Here is a 19166-nt window from a genome sequence, read left to right on the forward strand (position 1 = left end):
GACAACGTGATTAGTATACATGATTGATATGTGGCGAGACATTAGCAAACAACAAAAATTATGCACTGAGTGATATTATGTGATCAAACTCAGGTACTCCAACCCCTCCTGAACCGTTCGTTGTTTTTAATCACACCAGCGCCGTCACTCGTCAGATACTCACACAGCGAGGTCTCGTGGCTGATGTTCTCGAACAGTATGTTGAGGGTCTGGAGGAGCTGAACACACACATAGCGTCCTGACTTCTGGCGCAGGATGTTCAGGAAGAAGGCGAACATGTTCTTCTCCAGGAAGAAGCTGAGCAGGTGAAAGAGTGTGAAAAAAGAAAACACACAACAGGATTTAATTCATGACTAGATCTTAAAAAATGAATATCACAAACTGTCTCTCCCTCGCAGCGTCTCAGGGATCATAAAGACCTGAGTCCCTTCTGCAGTTTACTGAATTTCTCACATTGAATTAAAAAGAAACATTTCCAAAGCCTGAAATAACAGTTATCATTGAAGCTTGTGTGCATTATAAGGGTTTCCTGCTGGCAACAAGTACTCTTTCAACACTGGCTGTGGCTTCTCTGCTCTTCAAGCCATTTCCTGTGTCACATCAACACAAAGTCATGAAGCTGGTCGGCGGAATGACGACATGCAAATCCTCTACAGATCATAAACACAACACAGCACTTTGTTTCTTGAAGTGTCTTGAGATTATCTAAATAAAATCATTTTTTTAGTTTTTGCAAGACAAAGAAAGAGGTAAAAACTTTGCACAAAGGCAGGCAGGATGAAAATCAGATATGTAGGTGTAACACGAACACATTTAGACTCCAGCAGAAATAAAACGCAGCACAGGAGCTGTGTGGATAGAGACGTGTGTTAAACACAAGTCAACACAAAGCTACGACTTTGTTTGAATGTCACAACAACATCGCCGGGTACTTACTCAAACACAGAGCTGTCATTCTGGTCCCCCCAGATGAGGATCTCTGTGATGGAGCGGATGGTCTCCACCAGCAGGTTTCGGTTGTGGTCGGTCACTGTGGTGTTTTTGGTCAGGACGTGGTACATGTACCTGATGGAGGAACATTGTTTAACGTGGATTAGTTAAATGTGCGCAAAATTGTATTTATTGATATTTCTTTTAGATACGTGTCAAACTAGTAAAGATAAAAATTACAAACTTTTAGCAATTAAATCATGAATAAAATACAAAGCACAAAGATGTCAAAGTGGAAATCCAAAACAGTGTTAAAGTCAAAACAAATGTGGAAACAGTGCCTAAAGTAACAGGATGAATTCATGAGAGGGGTCAGGTCAGTGAAAGTTTAGTTGCAAATTGGTGAAGCTATTAAACATAATTAACTAATAAATAACCTATAATATTATATAAACTACTACTATAACCCAGGGCTCTTCAACCTGTGGCTCTGGAGCCTCATGCGGCCCTTTGACTCTTTTGCAGTGGCTCCTTGTAACTTTAAAAAATATTATTAAAATAAAGGGCTTTTAATATTTCAATGATAACAACACAGACACTAAGTAAAATCATGATATAAAATTTGGACGAAAAATGCATCACCTCTTGAAACAAAGCTTTATTTTTTGTGATTTTTTGTAGTTGTTTTAATTATTTTTTTTGGAATTTTTTTTCATTTCAATTTTTGACATTTTTGCAAATTGAAAAACATAATTCGACATTTATTAAAGATTTTGCAAATTTTTGAATTTTTTATATAAACCCCTCTTTTTTGCATTTTAGAAAGTTTTTACAGTTTTTTGGAACCTAAGAAAAATTTTGAAATTGCATTATTTAGGTTTTTTTTTTTTTTTTCCAATTTATGACATTTCATCAATTTCTTTGAAATTTTGCACACTTTTTAAATTCATTTTTTATTTTGCAAATTTTTGATCTTTTTTTTCAATTTCCAAATTTTGCAAAAGTTATAAAATCTATGACACTACAAATTTTCTTTTTTTTCTGTTATTTTCAAATTTATTTAAAATAAATAAAATAAATAAATTAATAAAAAACGAAGATATCACATGTACAAATTTATAAACACTAAAATTTATCGTTTAGATAATTATTCACCCGATTATACACTTTTTTTGTCTTAATGTGAAGATAAAGTAGATTTTGCAGCTCCTGGATGACTTTCATCAGGTGAGCTGAGGAAAAACGGCTCTTTGGAAAGTAAAGGTTTCAGACCCCTGCTATAAACTGACGCTGATGCCCCCCTTCTTGTTGTTTAGTTGCACCTGTTGTGACAGGACTCTGAATCCTGATTGGTTCCTGTATTTACAACTCCCACAGCTAATTAGTGGGAATAATTAATAACACCTGCTCCGTCGCTTTCAGTCCCTCACCGTCTAATATCAGTTTATACTGACTGTTTCTGACCGACTGGTCCAGAAACACTGAAGTAACTCGACGTCAGTGAACATTACTCACTGTGAGCTAGCTTAGCATTTACAAGCTAGCTCACATGACTGTCACTCGTACGACGCAGTCAGTAAAAACGTCCCGTTCAGGGCCGTTTGTGGCCTTTAAAGGACATTTCTGAGTCTGTAGTTAGCTCATGTTCTTTTAGCTCTTTCTAATTAAGCTAATTAACAGGCGAACAGTCGTTCCCAGCCGGTTAGCACAGAGCCAACCGTTAGCATCCTAGCTGCTAGCTACTCACTTCAAATGATCCAGGGAGTGGATATTCTTCGTCTTCCCCTGCCCCCCGACCCAGCTCCGCGACCGGCCGAACATGGTGGAGGTTTCCAGGGGTCTGCGGGTTTTCCGGCAGGTTTTTCAGCTCAGGTTAGGAACCGCATCCATCCATGACACCCACTTTCCCGTCCACAGAGTCCACACAGTCCACAGAGCCACTTAGCAAACAGGAGGCGATCTGCCTTTTTTTCTCCTGCTCCCAACTTTATTTAACAACATACAAATACAACAGCGCTGACAGTTTGAATCGCACTGAACACACAAAAATATCAAAAGCTAAAAAATGTGTTTTTAAATTAAATATTCTCATTAATATAGAAGTCTTTAGAAGAAAAACGTTTAATGTAACCAGGGGTGTATTTAGTCGTTTGGGGGCCCAGGGCAAACCCAGTCAGTGGGGCCCTCCATGTCCTTGTAACTCCTCTTCCTCAGAGCTGGCCTATGGTTAATTGACAGCTTGTTTGTCCCACAGTGGGGAATTTACAGAGTAACAGGAACAAACAAGAAAGGATGAAGTGAAAAATATTACAATAGGTAAATATTGAAAAAAATAATTTAGTAAAGAAAAAATATGTAAATATCAAGAACAACATCAAACTGGAAAAAAATCTACTGAAAGAGGTGATATTTACAGTTAGCATACTTTTTGGTCCTATTATTTTAAAGTGAATGTATTTTTATTTGAACCTCTGTCCAGTGAGTTATGTTTCCAAAAAAGAGATTTATACAATAATGTTTATCACCAACTCCAAAAGTTTGATTTAGAGAAAATGATCCTGTTTCCTGGGCTAGATAAAGTCCTTAAAATCCTAAAAGTCTGATATGTTTATCTCAGATCTCAGAGCAACATTGGTTTTATTTCACACTTGGTTGAAAATAAGAAAAAAATGGTAAAAAGTGTTTTTACCACTTTCTTCCTGAATCAAATGTTCAGATGTGTTGTAACATGGAATAGCCCATTGAATAAGAAGGGAGGGGGAGGACCCAAAACCATCATTACAGATTAAGACTTTGATGGATTTTGAAGCATGTGAAGTAAGATTTAGAAAAAAGAAATGCTTTCAACTGAAGAGAACTTCATAAATCAGTTTTTAAGAGATGCTTTGGGGGCCCCTGGGAATCTTGGGGCCCCAGGTAACTGTCTGTGTTTGCCTAATTGTAGCTACGGCCCTGAATATAACTGGTTTTCATGTGACAGTATCCTGGTTTTATTTATCAAGATCCTGTACGCTCTCCTCATTTATGGAACATTATTTCTCAATCACTAAAGTATTTGAAACATTGATTTACATGTTTTAAATCTTTAAGTCTGAAAGGTTGGGCGGATAATTAGAGCCACAGAAAAAATGATTTAGATTAAAATATTAAGATTTTAAGATTAGAGACTTCAGGCATGATGTCTGATGTTACTGACCTGGTTTGCATCTTCATAGGTTTATGGCTTCTGTGGAAAAGCAGCCAATGGAGCACAAGAACCTCTTAGTTCCTGGTGGAGCAGTACTTAAAGTTCCTTGAACTTCGTGTAAAGTTGTGAAGGTAACTTTTATTTAGAACATGAAGCCTGCTGTCATATTGTCTTATATGAAACTTCAGTGTCTTTATAGATTAGACACAGGCTGTAGTTAATAGTTCTTAATTATAAAATCAATCCTCTGTAATACAAATTAATCATCACCCTCTAGTGGCCATTAGTAAGAACTGCAGATGACCATAAAATGGTCTTTCTCAACAAAGATTTGGAGAAGAAATTGTAAATCCATTGTTTATTCATACCATACTCTTTGCCAAGTTGTTGCATAAATTCACAACATGATTTTATTTTTTTTTCATGTCTCTAAAATCCACGCCCATCAGTCACAGGTTAAAGCTGTTTCTTCTTCTGGCATTTAGGAAAAACAGCTCTCCTGTGTTATTCCCCATCACAGGATGCTTCAGAGATTTAACACTTTAAACTGATCCTATGAAACCTGTGAATCAGTATCATGAGTTGACTCACAGTTTGTTTTCTGCTGAACATATTTGCTAAAGTAAAGTTGTCCCACACACTGGAGTAAGGTAAAAACAGGCTTTAATACATAAAGTTCATCTTTAGGAGAAAACAGATTAAAAAACAGCACGAGATGAATTTAACATGTCGTCATCTGTAGTTTGAAAAACCTTTCTGATCATAAATCATTGTTTGATGAGATCCCCCAGCGTCCTCCACAGCCAGCACTGGCGTTGGTCTGCAGAGCTGCGTGGTCTCCTCATGTCCGAGCGCTGTCGTAGTTTGCTGCAAACCAGTCACAGGTCATCTGGATGGCTGCAGAGAGAAACAGCAGACTGAGCATGATGCAGAAATTCATTCAGGTGCTGCGTTCAGCAGCACAGACAGAGGTAACTGCTGGTTAGGCTCGATCTTTGCTTTCTGTCCACTCTGACCTTCTCTCAGAGGCGTGAAGGTGAAGTCAGGGCGGTAACGCCTCAGCTTGGCGTTGGTGGTTGGCTTCTTTAACTGGCCGTCAGTCAGAGAGGTGTCGTACTGAGGTTTAGGGTCAAGGATAAAACAGATTTACACACAGTCCATCGTTTACAGACGGATTCAAACATCGGCTTCATAAACTGTCAGAAACAGGAGGAGATGCAGAAAGGATACTCTGATTTCTCCTTCAAATCCCAGAGACTCCACAATCATGTGCAGAGCATCTTTGATGGAGACTTCTTCGTTGACTGGAAGGAGATGATCAGTTAGAGCTGGAGCCAGAGTCTGAAACGATCTGAAGGTGGAAACACTCTGTACTGACCTGAGAGGATGATGGGACTGATCTCATCGTATTCCCTCAAGACCCAAACAATCAGACGACCCAGATCCTGAGGAGAGAGACATGATGAGCGTTCACACACAGACTGTGTCTGCTCTGTGTCTGTGTCTGCTCTGTATCTGCTCTGTGTCTGCTCTGTGTCTGCTCTGTGTCTGTGTCTGCTCTGTGTCTGCTCTGTGTCTGTGTCTGCTCTGTGTCTGCTCTGTGTCAGCTCTGTGTCTGCTCTGTGTCTGTGTCTGCTCTGTGTCTGCTCTGTGTCAGCTCTGTGTCTGCTCTGTGTCTGCTCTGTGTCTGCTCTGTGTCTGCTCTGTGTCTGTGTCTGCTCTGTGTCTGCTCTGTGTCAGCTCTGTGTCTGCTCTGTGTCTGCTCTGTGTCTGCTCTGTGTCTGCTCTGTGTCTGCTCTGTGTCTGCTCTGTGTCTGCTCTGTGTCTGTGTCTGCTCTGTGTCTGCTCTGTGTCTGTGTCTGCTCTGTGTCTGCTCTGTGTCAGCTCTGTGTCTGCTCTGTGTCTGCTCTGTGTCTGCTCTGTGTCTGCTCTGTGTCTGCTCTGTGTCTGTGTCTGCTCTGTGTCTGCTCTGTGTCAGCTCTGTGTCTGCTCTGTGTCTGCTCTGTGTCTGCTCTGTGTCTGCTCTGTGTCTGTGTCTGCTCTGTGTCTGCTCTGTGTCTGTGTCTGCTCTGTGTCTGCTCTGTGTCTGTGTCTGCTCTGTGTCTGCTCTGTGTCTGTGTCTGCTCTGTGTCTGCTCTGTGTCTGTGTCTGCTCTGTGTCTGCTCTGTGTCAGCTCTGTGTCTGCTCTGTGTCTGCTCTGTGTCAGCTCTGTGTCAGCGTGCAGGTCAGAAACAGTCTGACTGTGAGGGGAACTCACCAGAGAGTAGACGAACTGTCTCATCGGGGCTCCAGAGCCGCACACCGTCACAGGAGTTCCTTCCTCTGCCGTCAGAAAAGACTCAGCTCAGCCAGAGGTTCACACATTCACCACGTTAGGCTGTGTGTGTGTGTGTGTGTGTGTGTGTGTGTGTGTGTGTGTGTGTGTGTGTGTGTGTGTGTGTGTGTGTTAATCACTTTTGGCCTTGTACGTCTTGTTGATCAGAGCTGACATCACATGAGCAGTTTCTGTGTTGAAGTTGTCGTAGGGGCCGAACACGTTGGTGGGGATGACAGCTGTGTAACGACGACCATACTGCTCAAAGTATGCCCTGTTACCACACACACACACACACACACACACACACACACACACACACACACAGATTAATGAACAGACTGCCAGAGAGGGTCAAAGTGTTACTAACATAAACTATTTTCTAAAACTCAAACATTGTGCGGTGTGAAATCACCCATTGATTCGGTCTTCTCTCTGAGGTTCAGGATTATAACACGCTGACCCTAAACCTGACTGACAGATCTGCTGGGCGTGGCCAACCAGAGTCCAGGGCCCTGCAGTGGCCACGCCCCCTGAACAGTCCCAGCTGTTACATGAACAGAGGAAAAGACCAAACCAGAAGACGTGGGCTGCTTACTTGTTCTGGACGTCGATCATCCTCTTAGCGTGGGAGTATCCATAGTTGGTGCTGTGGGGGGGTCCATTGTGGATCTGAGAGACAGACTTTCAGGTGAAACACTTGAAACTTAAACACAGTTTAAGGACAGGCCCACAGCGCAGGCTCACCATGGTCTCGTCGATGGGGTACGTGGTTTTGTCGGGGAAGATGCAGCTGGACAGGCAGGACACCACCTTGGTGACGCCCGTCTGGTGGGCCGTTTCCAAAACGTTGTCGTTGATTTTGAGGTTGTCTCTCTGGGAAAGTGTGGCAGACTTTGTGAGAACAGGTGAAACAGGTGAGCCCACTCCCACAGTCAGCTGTGGATGACATCATCATCTCACCAGGAAGTGCAGGTTCTCCCTCATGTGCAGGTAGATTCCTCCGACCTTCGCAGCCAGGTGGATGACGTGCGTGGGGCGGTACCTCTCAAACACAGCCTTGGTCTGATCCAGATCCCTGTTCAGAGGTGGAGGTGATCACTGCGTTAGTAGGCGTAGCTGCAGGTGGAGCGATTCTTCATGAGTGAAACACCTGAAGCTGAAGTTATAACTCACGTCAGATCTGCATCCTTCGAGGAGAGGAAGACCCACTCCTCTCCCTCCAGTTTTCCTCCTTCCTTCAGCACCACATGCTCCACAGCTTTACCCATCATCCCCGATCCCCCGGTCACCAGCACACGCATGGGCGCCGCCATCTCCACCTCAGTCTGTGCTCAGTCTTTAGCCAAAACCTCAGATTATCCCTCTGCTGCTGTAGATGACCCAGCTGTGTCTCTTCCTGTCTCACCTGTGAGGTTAAAAGGTGTCAGCAGGTTGGTCGGTCAGGCTGTGTCTTACCTGTGTGGAGGGGAGTGGGAGCTCTACCTGAAAATGTTGCTCTGCTCAGAGTTTTATCAGCCGCCGTGTCGACACTCCTGTTCGACTCGTACTCCTACCTGTCAGGTGGTCTTTCTGAGACATTCCTTTGGTGCAATTTTCTCCTGTTGTCATTCAAAAAAGCAGAGATGAGACTCTCAGACTGGACGGACAGGTGTATCTCGGTCAGGTTGTTCATTTCAGAGGCTGGATTCAGAAAGTGACGCTCTGTGTGACAGACTCAGGACACGGTGAAACAGTTTGAGGATCTTTAAAATCTGATGATTGTGATTCAGATGGTTTCCACCAGCAGGTCTGAGACGTGGTCTGTCTCTGTGGTGGTTTTGGTCTGGACATGGTTCCTACCTGATGACTGGATAAAAACTTGATGCAAAGCTCAAACAGAAACTCCAGAAATGTGACGGCTGTTTGTTGTTTTTGGACATTTGGAAACCCGTTCCTCCTTCACGTCAGAGAGAAACCGCAGATTCAGAGTCTTCCTCCACCAACATGATTCATTACACTGCATTCAAAGTTATTCTGCAGACTGCATTTTAGTGTCATAAAGACTAAATATTTCTGATTTTCAGGTAAACTCATGAACGGTCTTTGTCTCAGGGCTCTTTGAATCACTGAAGTCAACCTCAAACACCTGTGATAATTAGTTTCCAGGTGCGCCCAGGTAAAGGAAAAACTCCTACAGAGGGATGCTCCACTTTATCAAGCAGATGACTATTTCCAACAACATGGGAAAGAGAAATGATCTTTCTGCTGCTGGAAAGTGTGACATAGTTAAATGCCTCGGGCGAGGTCTGAAAACCTGAGATATTTCAGGAAAACTGAAGCGTGCTGCAGTGGACCCAACAATACATGAAGACAGGTTTCCTAAAGGTTTTGTTGACGGATGAACGCCGTGCAGCCCTGGATGGTCCTGATGGATGGAGCAGTGGATGGTTGGTGAATGGCCACCATGGGTGCGTCTCAATGCGTTAACTTCGTGCTTCCTCCGTCCTATCTCCTCCACGACATCAGAAGTACTTTCCCAGTCGCCATTTTGAAGACTGTCCCAAAGCGATGATTGCGCTCAGAGGAGAGAGGAGAGAGGATGGAGGAGACTGATCAGAGGAGCTATGATCGAGGAGACACGAGAGCGGGCTTTGAGGAAGTCTTTTCACTGACAGACACGCCCCCATGTGGAATATCACTGTCTGATTGGACGCTGCAGCAGCTCAGACTTCACATGAAACTTCACAAACACACAACGGAGTTTAATGAGAGGAAAGACGAGCTGAGGACAGGCTCAGAGGATCGATCAGGAACTGATCATAAATCTGGTGATAAAGTGTTTGCTTTGAGTTTAAAGCACAAAACACTGAACACAACCATCAATAACCATCACAAACTCACATTTTCTTTGGATTCAGAAAAGTGAAGCTGCTATCAAACGAGGGGTCCTGTGTTAAAATGTAACTCGACCTGTTTAATGATGTTTCTGATTGAAGGAGCTTTGGTTTCTATAAATACCACCCCTTAATAAAGTCAACAGATGATCATTTTGAGTTCTTTAAACGCATCAAATGCATTAAAACTCTGCTGTGCTTCATAATGTGGAACAGTGCATCCTATGTTTTTTAATTTGTTTAATTCTGTCATTAGAGGTTTGTTTAACAACATCTGGATTAAACTCTAACGGCTTCAACATTATACTGACTGTTATCTGAATTAACTATGAAGGAAAATTTGTGAAAAATACAATTATCATAATAATTTGAAACACAGTGTAGAAACGTCTCCATCAGGGGTCGGATGATGAACGTTTTCTGTTGTTATCTGAACAAGTTTCAAAGGCCCAACAAGAGACGAGAGCAGGAAACTGTCAGCTGTTCAGACTCATGCTCTGTTATCAAACCTCCTGCTTCTGGAGTCAGACTTTCAGATATTTTAGGTTTTGTTTGACCAACAGAAACACCTTCAAGAAAAGTGACATTGTGGGTTTATTATTTTATATTAACACAGGGTATACGCTAAAACCCTGAGGTTGATTTCAAAACCTTTTTAAGACTTTTTCAAAAACCTTTAAAAAAGTTTAAAGACTTTATCATAACTTTCAGTTGTTGTTGGCGTCCACGTTTTAACAGTTGTAGTTTATATTTTTACAGAGATGCTGTAAGCTAAGGAGGAATAAAGCTTGAAAGAACAAATGAAACTAAAGGCAGGTTTATCCACACTCCCACAACAACAAACAGCAGATATTTGAGGCCAACTTACTGAAGAAAATGAGAAATTATTTCATCATTTTTAAAATTTAGGACACGTGCCGGAGAGTGTGTGATTTGCTTTAATGTTGAATTTAATTTCTCTTAATTAAACTAGAAATGACGTTAATTTACAGCCGCTCACAGTCCTTATTGTTGTATTTTATTGTACCTAGAGTCTTTATATATTTTTTTTATTTTATTCATTTTTGTTTTTGTATTTTTCTGCTGACTCCATCGATTTCTGCTGTTAACACAATTTTCCAGTTTGGGATCAATAAAGTAACTCTATTCTTTTCTATTCTATTCTATTTTATTATCGACTGAATGTTTAACGTCCCAATCAGGGGACAGCTGCAAGGAGGAAAATAAATATTCATGGATATTTTTTGGGTCAAAGCTTGAACACCTATGAAACTGAATACCTCATAAAACCACAATTAAGACTCTTTAATACTTTTTAAGGCCCTTAATTTTCCCAAAATTGATTTATCAACTTTTAATACTTTTAAAGACCCCGCGGACACCCTGTAACAACTTTGTGTTTTTCATAGTTTGAGAGTTTACATGAGTTAGTGAAACAATATGAAATCATCGTACGAACAAGTTTTCCTCTTTGCATCAAACCTCCCTGTTTTCCATCTCTTTATTTAGAGGTTACAAAAAACTGCTGTTTGGGAAAAAGAGATTTTACTACAGAAAATACATCTGCAGAAAAAAAAATGGAGTAAACAATTTAAAATATTCAAAAACAAGAAATAAATTTAATGTGTGGGAATTTCAGCAGTTTCTGTGTTGAAGCTGTCACACACACACACACACACACACACACACACACACACACACACACATACACACACACACACACACACACACACACACACACACACACACACACACACACACACACACACACACACACACACACACACACACACACACAGCACAGACTGGTTTGTGGACAGGCCCAGTGCAGCAGAGCCTGCGGTCTATCCTTTGGGGACGGGTCTTTGATCAGAGGTAGAGGAGCTGGTTTTCCTCAGTCACAGAAACCTGCGTGGCTGCAGACTCAGGGATCCTGTGCGACCTGCTTCCTCCACCTCAGCAGACTCATCAGCCTAACCTGAACGGTGACAGAAACAGCCAGGGTGGAGCAGAAACTTCAGTGCAAACGATCACCCCTGAAAATGACCCCTGAAAAATTCACACTGCCCCAGGACAAAATCAAAACACAGTAGGGGGCGCTGATTATCAAAGAGGACCAGTCCACAAAGATCAGGTTTAGTCCTGAGCCCGTTGATCTGGAAGGTTCCTGCAGATGACGGAGATGCGGCGCAGGCGAGGAACCTTCTGCCCGTTGAACACAGACTCTTCATCCTTCAGGATCTCATGAGTGAAGTGGTACCTGGCCTGGTCCCTGTGAACACGTCAAGACAGAAACACGTCACTGTCACAGCTCTCTGACCTCAGACTCACTGGAAACAGAAAAAACAGAAACATGGCGGCAGACGGAGGAAGTTTTCTGCTCAGCGTTAAAGAGACGAACCTCAGGATGTAGAGGGAGCGTCGGGGCAGCAGCAGGTCCAGCCGGTCACCAGCAGCGTCCTCCTTCACCAGGCGCATGATGCTGTCTGAGAGCAGGCTGAGTCCAGCGATGGTGCTCCCACAGAACTGAGGACCAGAGGGGGACAGGCAGAGACCGGCTCAGCGACCCTGAAACACCGCTCTGTGGCGCTCTGTGGCGTTCTGTGGCGCTCTGTGGCGCTCTGTGGCGCTCTGTGGCGCTCTGTGGCGCTCATGACAGGAAGAAATGATCTACCTTGATGCTGTCGATGTGAGGCTTGATGTAGCCAGACTGGTCCAGGTCCAGGACGTGCACAGGCCCCAGGAGCTGACTCCCCTCAGGAAAGGCCACGGAGCGGACCCGGTTCAAGACTTCCTCACATGCTGCCCCCCAGCTCAGTCTCTCCGTCTCTCTGTAGCCGTGGATCGCCTGGAAGCAGAAAGGAAAGAAACAGTGATGGTCAGTCGTCTGCCTCTCACAGGATCTGTCCCAGCACCTGAAGCTGTTTGTACTCTGGATGTTATTTTACCCTTAATGTAACAGAGAATGGGTCAGACTGCTCACTTCCTGTTTCCTGTTTCCTACAAACAAGTTCTGGTTCTGTTTGGTGGAGTTGGGGCGAACAGCTGCTTAAAATGTGCTGTCTGAATCAGAGTTTTAATCACTTCCTGTTCCGGCCCAGTACATAGGTGAGCAGATGCGGACAGGTGTGAAAGGTGGCTCTACCTGAGGGTGGAATGGACCGTACCACCTGTGCAGGGGGAGGGGGGTGAGCAGGATCTGACAGACAGTAACCCTGTGAGGAAGAATCACTGAACTGAAGGTGACAATCAGCTGATCCTTACATCGTCCCAGTGGTCGAACTCATAACGTTTCTTCTTCAAGCCCGGCTCCAGCTCCCGCAGGAAAGCCCCCTCCTCCTCCTCAGTGATGAAGCTCGTCCTCACCTCCACCTGGGAGCCCAGCCTCTGGAGCAGCTCCGGGCTGGACCCGACGATCAGGGCGTCCTCCCGGAGAGGAGAGAGGTCTCCGCGGGCAGAGGAGCTCGGACACCGGGCAGAGGAGCTCAGACACCGGGCAGAGGAGCTCAGACACCGGGCAGAGGAGCTCGGACACCGGGCAGAGGAGCTCGGACACCGGGCAGAGGAGCTCGGACACCGGGCAGAGGAGGTCGGGCCCCGGGCAGAGGAGGTCGGGCCCCGGGCAGAGGAGCTCAGACACCGGGCAGAGGAGCTCAGACACCGGGCAGAGGAGCTCAGACACCGGGCAGAGGAGCTCAGACACCGGGCAGAGGAGGTCAGACACCGGGCAGAGGAGGTCGGGCCCCGGGCAGAGGAGGTCGGGCCTTGGCGCTGCGCGGAGCAAACAGCTGATCTGTGAGTCCGTGTCAGAGCTGTGAGGAGCAGCTTCATCCTTCTCTCCATGAAGTTTCCTGAAAACACAACACACAGCTCTGCTTTTCTTCAGAAACTTCTGTTTGTTTTGACCGGAGTCACACTGCAATGAGAGGCGCCATATTGAAAGCGAAGTGCATCATGGGAGGTGTAGTCTTCAAACACCAAACACACAGAGGGGCCGAGGATTTGCTCAAATAAGGGTTACCTGTTGTTCTAACACAATGAAGCGATTATTAATCCTCTTTGGAGTTTATAATCTGAAAATGAGGCCAGGCTGTCAGTGACGTCAGAGATTAACGGTCAATCTAACCGTGCACAGGCCTGAAAAGAGCCATGACTGTCATTTTCTGTCAATCATCTTTTTATTTCTCTCTTTTTTTTAATTACGTATTTTTACGGAAGCGTATTGCATTCACTTGAAGAAAAGAAAAACAGCTTTTTTTTGGTAATTAATTTTGTTTTTCTGATTAATATTTTTTATATTGGTTTGTTTTTTATAATTATTTCTATTTCTATGAGTAATTTTTTTTCTGTTTTCAGATTACTTTTTATCCTGTTTTTATGAGTAATTTTTTCCTGAAGTGGTATTTAGAAATCTGAAAAATCCGAAATGACTCCGAAAAACAGAAAAAAGCAATCTGAAAACAGAAAAAAAATAACTCATAAAACCAGAAATAATTATAAAAAAACAAACCAATAAAAAAAATCTGAAAAACAAATTAATTACCACAAAAAATTACTCATAAAAACAGAAATAAATATAACAAAAAACAAACCACTATTATAGTTATAACAAAAAAACAAACTAATAAAAAATATTAATCAGAAAAACAAAATTACCACAAAAAACAAACCGAAGAATAAATTACTGTGAAAAACTTTAGTTTTTTTTTTCTTCAGGTGAATGCAACACGCTTCCGTATATTTTGATCATCTTCAGAAGTTAACAAACTCAAGTTTTCTTCTTTCTTTTTCTGTGATTTGTAAAAATGATGCAGATGCTGTAAGTCTTCACTATGACCACTGGGGGGCGGCAAACACTCAGAACTGCTAATTCTCCCAGGTCCAGTCCACTTGAACCAGCACCTGATGGGAAAGAGAAGCTAAATATCACTGTCAAAAAGAGGTTTATCACCTGATTATATAGGTTCAGCTTTGATGACAAACTGGTTTAGAGCTGGTCAGTATGGTGGCCCTGAAGGTCCACTGCACCAACGTGTCATGAGATGAAAACAAAATTACAAAACTGTTTCACCAAACAAAAACAGACAAGACAAATATGATTCCTCAAATGGAGAAAAAAGTTAAGTAAATTGAAAATATTTCATGTAATGTTAGAAACTTTCACCAGAAATCAACGTTTCAGAAACCTCAGGAGAAATATCAGTTGTTAGTATTTGGAGGAAGGAACGAAGGACGAGTAACTTATAAACATCTGAAAGGCTGAGAGGAAGTGGAGTGTGTGTGTGTGTGTGTGTGTGTGTGTGTGTGTGTGTGTGTGTGTGTGTGTGTCAGAGAGAGAAGATGAAGTGGTGACCTCATCCACGCCTGAGATTCCCCCAGAAAAACACCGTGGCCTAGTTAGCAGTAAGGACAGGTTCCTGCTCCCTGCCTCCACCTTTCTCTGATCAGCTGATCACCAGGGGAGGGGGGCTCCTGTCAGACCCCTCAGACACGAGATCTGTGTGTGTGTGTGTGTGTGTGTGTGTGCAGCTCCTGCAGCAGCAGCTGTGTTAGCCTACTTCTGGCTGGGTTCAGAGTCCTGGCTCTTTAAAAATGCATGGTGCTCCTTCAGCAGGAGGAGATCTGAGGTGGAGTACGTTTGTCTCAGATCTGCACCCGTTGACTCGTTCAGCCCGTATGCAGCACGTCCTCTGCAGGGACAGTGTATTAGTGCTCCTCCTGTGAGCCGGCTGTTGGTCTCGGTCAGTGAGCATCCACAATAAAGCCCGGTCACACCACCCCCTCCTCTCTCACACACACACACACACACACACACACACACACACACACACACACACACACACACACACACACACACACACACACACACACACACACTCTCAGCTGATGTGATGCCCGTGTCATTGTTGGATGCTGTGTTGCTGCCTGCAGCGTCACACTCATCCAGCCATGATGAGTGTTGTGGGTTCATGTTCTGATCCCAGTTGCTGCGCTCGTTTGAAGCCGCGCTCTCATCGGTCAGCTGGTCCCCAGGGCGTCCGCCTGCCTTCTGTTGAATCACACAATTAGACTGAAAACAGGCAGAAAAACACTTGGCAGCGCTCGGCCTGGATGAACATGTGTGGAGCCGGTCTGCTGTCACGCCAGAGACGCTCTGAGGACCACAGGGACCCAGTAACGGATCCTTCAGCGGGTCAGGATGATCCACTGAGGGTTTGAGACGTCAGGGAGCTGCTCATGATCCAGGATGATGTTTAACTTTTATTTATTTACACTTTGTTGGAGCTAACAGTGAAAACTGATGATCCACACTCTGACAGAAACAGCCGTTACCCACAATCCTCTGATTCAGGGGCTGATGTTTCACAGCCGCTCTGCACAGGCTGTTTGCTGGACCATGAACCAGGAGCTAAACTAAACCAGAACCTGACCCACTTTCTCACAGCAGCACATCCAGAGTCCAGCTGCTGTCTTCAGACTGAGCTCCCGCTAACGTGGACGTTGTTTAGGTTTCACAGCAGCTGACGCTCCTCAGTCGACCACAGTTTACTCCCCGCCGTGTTTTCCTGAGGTTTACATGTAGTTCTGCACGGGGTCTGTGGAGGACCGGGTTCAGCAGGGGCGGAGTGCTCTACATGCATCCAGCCATTGAATTATTCAGCCTTATGAATCATTGAGTCACGACACTCCTTTTTAGGCCCTCGCCTCACAGATCCAGACTCACAGATCCAGACTCACAGATCCAGCCTCACAGATCCAGCCTCACAGATCCAGCCTCACAGATCCAGACTCACAGATCCAGCCTCACAGATCCAGCCTCACAGATCCAGACTCACAGATCCAGACTCACAGATCCAGACTCACAGATCCAGCCTCACAGATCCAGCCTCACAGATCCAGACTCACAGAACCAGACTCACAGATCCAGACTCACAGATCCAGACTCACAGATCCAGCCTCACAGATCCAGACTCACAGATCCAGCCTTAGCGCGCCCTAAAGCTTCAACATCTGACAGGAGGAGACAAACGAGCCAGAACAATACCAGCTCTGACTGGGTCTAACTGGCTCTGACTGGGTCTTACTGGGTCTGCCTGGCTCTGACTGGCTCTGACTGGCTCTAACTGGGTCTAGCTTGGTCTGACTGGCTCTGACTGGCTCTGACTGGGTCTGACTGGCTCTGACTGGCTCTGACTGGGTCTAACTGGCTCTGACTGGCTCTGACTGGCTCTGACTGGCTCTGACTCGGTCTAACTGGGTCTAGCTTGGTCTGACTGGCTCTGCTCGGCTCTGCTCGGCTCTGCTCGGCTCTGCTGTGAGCTCAGGGTGAATTTCTGACCTCAAACTGTGTCTTTCTCTCAGTCTTTTTGCCGTGTTGGGGAAATGCTGCTCGCTGCTGTAGGATTGTTCATTTGAACATCACCACTTTTGACTGAAGCCATTTAAAGTTTAATGACTTTCTCCTTCCAGCTGGGCTGACTCATTATCTGGGTTTTTAGAGATGAGGCTGTCATTGTTGTTGCTTCCTCACAGATTGTAGCATCCAATCAGAACCTCCAACCTTCAAACGCTCTCACTCTTCGTCCTGTAGCTTTCAGTGAACAGCCTGTTTCAGTTTGGGGCGTGAGCAACATCACCACCACCATGTTCTGACCCGTAACCACAGTTTGTTATTCCTGATTTTTGTGATTTCTAGTTTGCTTTTTAAAACCAGACCCTGTGAAGAGTTGAATGATGATCTCCACAGACTGTATCAGGAGCCATGTTTTCAAAAATATGTGCATCAGTTGTAATTTAGAGGATCTGACGTCTCCACTTCTTTCCAACTCAGCTTAAAAGCAAAGACTAACATGAAGGGTTTGAATTATAAAAAACAAAGATTTGAACAAAAATTTAAAGAATTATTTAAAATCTTTAAACAACAATCCCAACACTTCCACACTTTGATTCTTTCTCCCACCCCTGTGTTATTGATCCTCAGAGCCCGGTCTGGGTTAGTCACACCAAAGGTACATGTATCATGGTGTGTCTTCTGTAGAGACGGTGTGTGTGTGTGTGTGTGTGTGTGTGTGTGTGTGAGTGTGTGTGTGTGTGTGTGTGTGTGTGTGTGTGTTTGAGGTAACAATGTTTTATGCATGTGTGGCCTTGGAGCTGATGCTCCTCCTGCTCCTCCTGCTCCTCCTGCTCCTCCTGCTGCCTGGGTGGAGAAAGGAGGTTAGGACAGAAGGCTGCAGCTCTGAGGGCGATGGATAATTTCACAGATCATCTCACTCGAGTGTAAACACACATTTATGAACACACACACACACACACACACACACACACACACACACACACACACACACACACACACACACACACACACACACACACACACACACACACACACACCAAGAATTAATTATTTTTACAAACAGATTCTAAATTTACGTTGTGTTTTCTTCCTCATTTGATTTTTGCAGCATTCGTCAGCTGCTGTTTCTGTAGCTAACTCTCAAACACGGAGCAGGAAACAAACTGATGTTTTCAGGATCACGTCCAAATAAAAGACAGAAACAAACTAAACATTAGATTATAAAACATCACCATGCAACATAACGACCACCAGAGTTTAGTTTTTCTGAAGCCTGAATGCTGTGTAAACAGCAAGCCGGAGTTTTCTTTTTCTTTTTTTGTGTGTGTGTGTGTAATCTTTTTTTTTTATAGTTAGCATTGATTTAAAGGTAAAGTTTATCAAAGCAGAGAATAAATAAATAAATTCAAAAGATCTTAAAAAGTATATCAAAACCAAATTAAAAAAGAAAAAAAAATACATGACATAAAAATAATAATAAAATTAATTGTAATAAAATTGATAATAATATTAATAGATGACAACACATTTTAATAAATTTAAATATTAAGGATGATTAGTAACAACAGAGTCCAAGGGGATATATTCATGTAATGGTTATAATAATAATAATAATAATAATAATAATAATAATAATAATAATAATAATAATAATAATAATAATTATAATAATAATTATAACAGCCTTTATTTAACCAGGTAAAAACCACTCAGTGAAGGTAAACACCAGCAGCATTTACTGCTGTATGTTACATATCAGCTGTTAAAAAAAATGAGGTGTTACACGAGGTAACGGATGATTGTGATGAATAACAGAATTGTGTTTTAGTTGCGTGATTTTTAATATATTTGCTTATATTTTTAATACATTTATCCTCATTTTTATTACAAGAACATTTCCAACGTTTTCATGATCAGATCAGGTATTATAATTCAAGAGCCTGAGTAATTAAAGTAACAAACCTAAACAAAATGTTAAATAACACATTTGATAATTCATTGTTATAGATATTATACCTAAATCAGATATACTCAATATTTTGATGCTGTAAATATATTTACCTATTTAAAAAACACACTGTTTTTTTACTTAATTCATGTTAATAAATAAAAAATGAAAAATGAAACCTCAGTGAAACTAATTAAACTCGACATCTTCACAGTCTTTACAGAAGAAGAAAGATGATTTTATTTACAGTTATTAAAAAGTGTGACTTGATGTTACAGCAGGAACATTCACTGAATAACCCTGGGAGCAGATTGTTTGGAGGATTTCTCAGAGTGAATGATGTGAGTTGAGTCGGTGTTGTTTGGGAGCTCTCCGTGGTTCTGATTCGCTTGGGGTTCTGGTGCTGTCCGTGGTGCTGACATGAAGCAGCAGAGGAGCAGCTCCCCCCTCTGCAGGTCTGGACTCCTGGACTCCTGGAGCGCTTCAGGACCTTTCTCTGATCCGGTTTTGCTCTCCTGCCCTTGTGCCGGGGTCAGCCTCCCCCCTCAGGCCGGAAG

The 19166-nt window shown here is 43.4% G+C and overlaps 3 protein-coding genes across 5 annotated transcripts in view; all 3 read right to left on the minus strand.

Annotated features, from left to right (window-relative positions):
- clec16a (C-type lectin domain containing 16A) overlaps nt 1–2896 on the minus strand; it is a 37622-nt gene extending 34726 nt beyond the window's left edge. For all 3 annotated transcript variants that reach the window (XM_074697248.1, XM_074697249.1, XM_074697247.1), the window contains exons 1-3: nt 2678–2896; nt 937–1065; nt 164–297 (exon numbers count right to left, since the gene is read on the minus strand). In XM_074697248.1, coding sequence (XP_074553349.1) covers nt 164–297; nt 937–1065; nt 2678–2751 — 337 coding nt within the window. In that variant the 5' untranslated portion in view covers nt 2752–2896. The remainder of the gene's footprint in view (nt 1–163; nt 298–936; nt 1066–2677) is intronic.
- Nucleotides 2897–4904: 2008 nt separating this feature from the next.
- Nucleotides 4905–7753, minus strand: LOC141809673 (GDP-L-fucose synthase-like). The gene is made up of 10 exons (XM_074696805.1): nt 7608–7753; nt 7395–7509; nt 7179–7307; nt 7030–7103; nt 6572–6705; nt 6375–6439; nt 5496–5562; nt 5348–5421; nt 5134–5233; nt 4905–5014 (listed from the first exon to the last, which is right to left on the minus strand). Exons 1-10 carry the CDS (start codon nt 7745–7747, stop codon nt 4959–4961), a joined length of 954 nt encoding a protein of 317 aa, XP_074552906.1. The 5' UTR covers nt 7748–7753; the 3' UTR covers nt 4905–4958.
- Nucleotides 7754–10684: 2931 nt separating this feature from the next.
- On the minus strand, nt 10685–13299 carry alkbh7 (alkB homolog 7). Its single transcript, XM_074696940.1, has 4 exons — nt 12572–13299; nt 11982–12155; nt 11709–11833; nt 10685–11579 (listed from the first exon to the last, which is right to left on the minus strand). Exons 1-4 carry the CDS (start codon nt 13148–13150, stop codon nt 11444–11446), a joined length of 1014 nt encoding a protein of 337 aa, XP_074553041.1. The 5' UTR covers nt 13151–13299; the 3' UTR covers nt 10685–11443.
- Nucleotides 13300–19166: the final 5867 nt, after the last annotated feature.

Source organism: Halichoeres trimaculatus, unplaced genomic scaffold (genome assembly GCF_033239565.1).
Source record: "Halichoeres trimaculatus isolate MK-OKI-2021-1 unplaced genomic scaffold, fHalTri1.1 fHalTri1_scaffold_20, whole genome shotgun sequence".
NCBI lineage: Eukaryota > Metazoa > Chordata > Actinopteri > Labriformes > Labridae > Halichoeres > Halichoeres trimaculatus.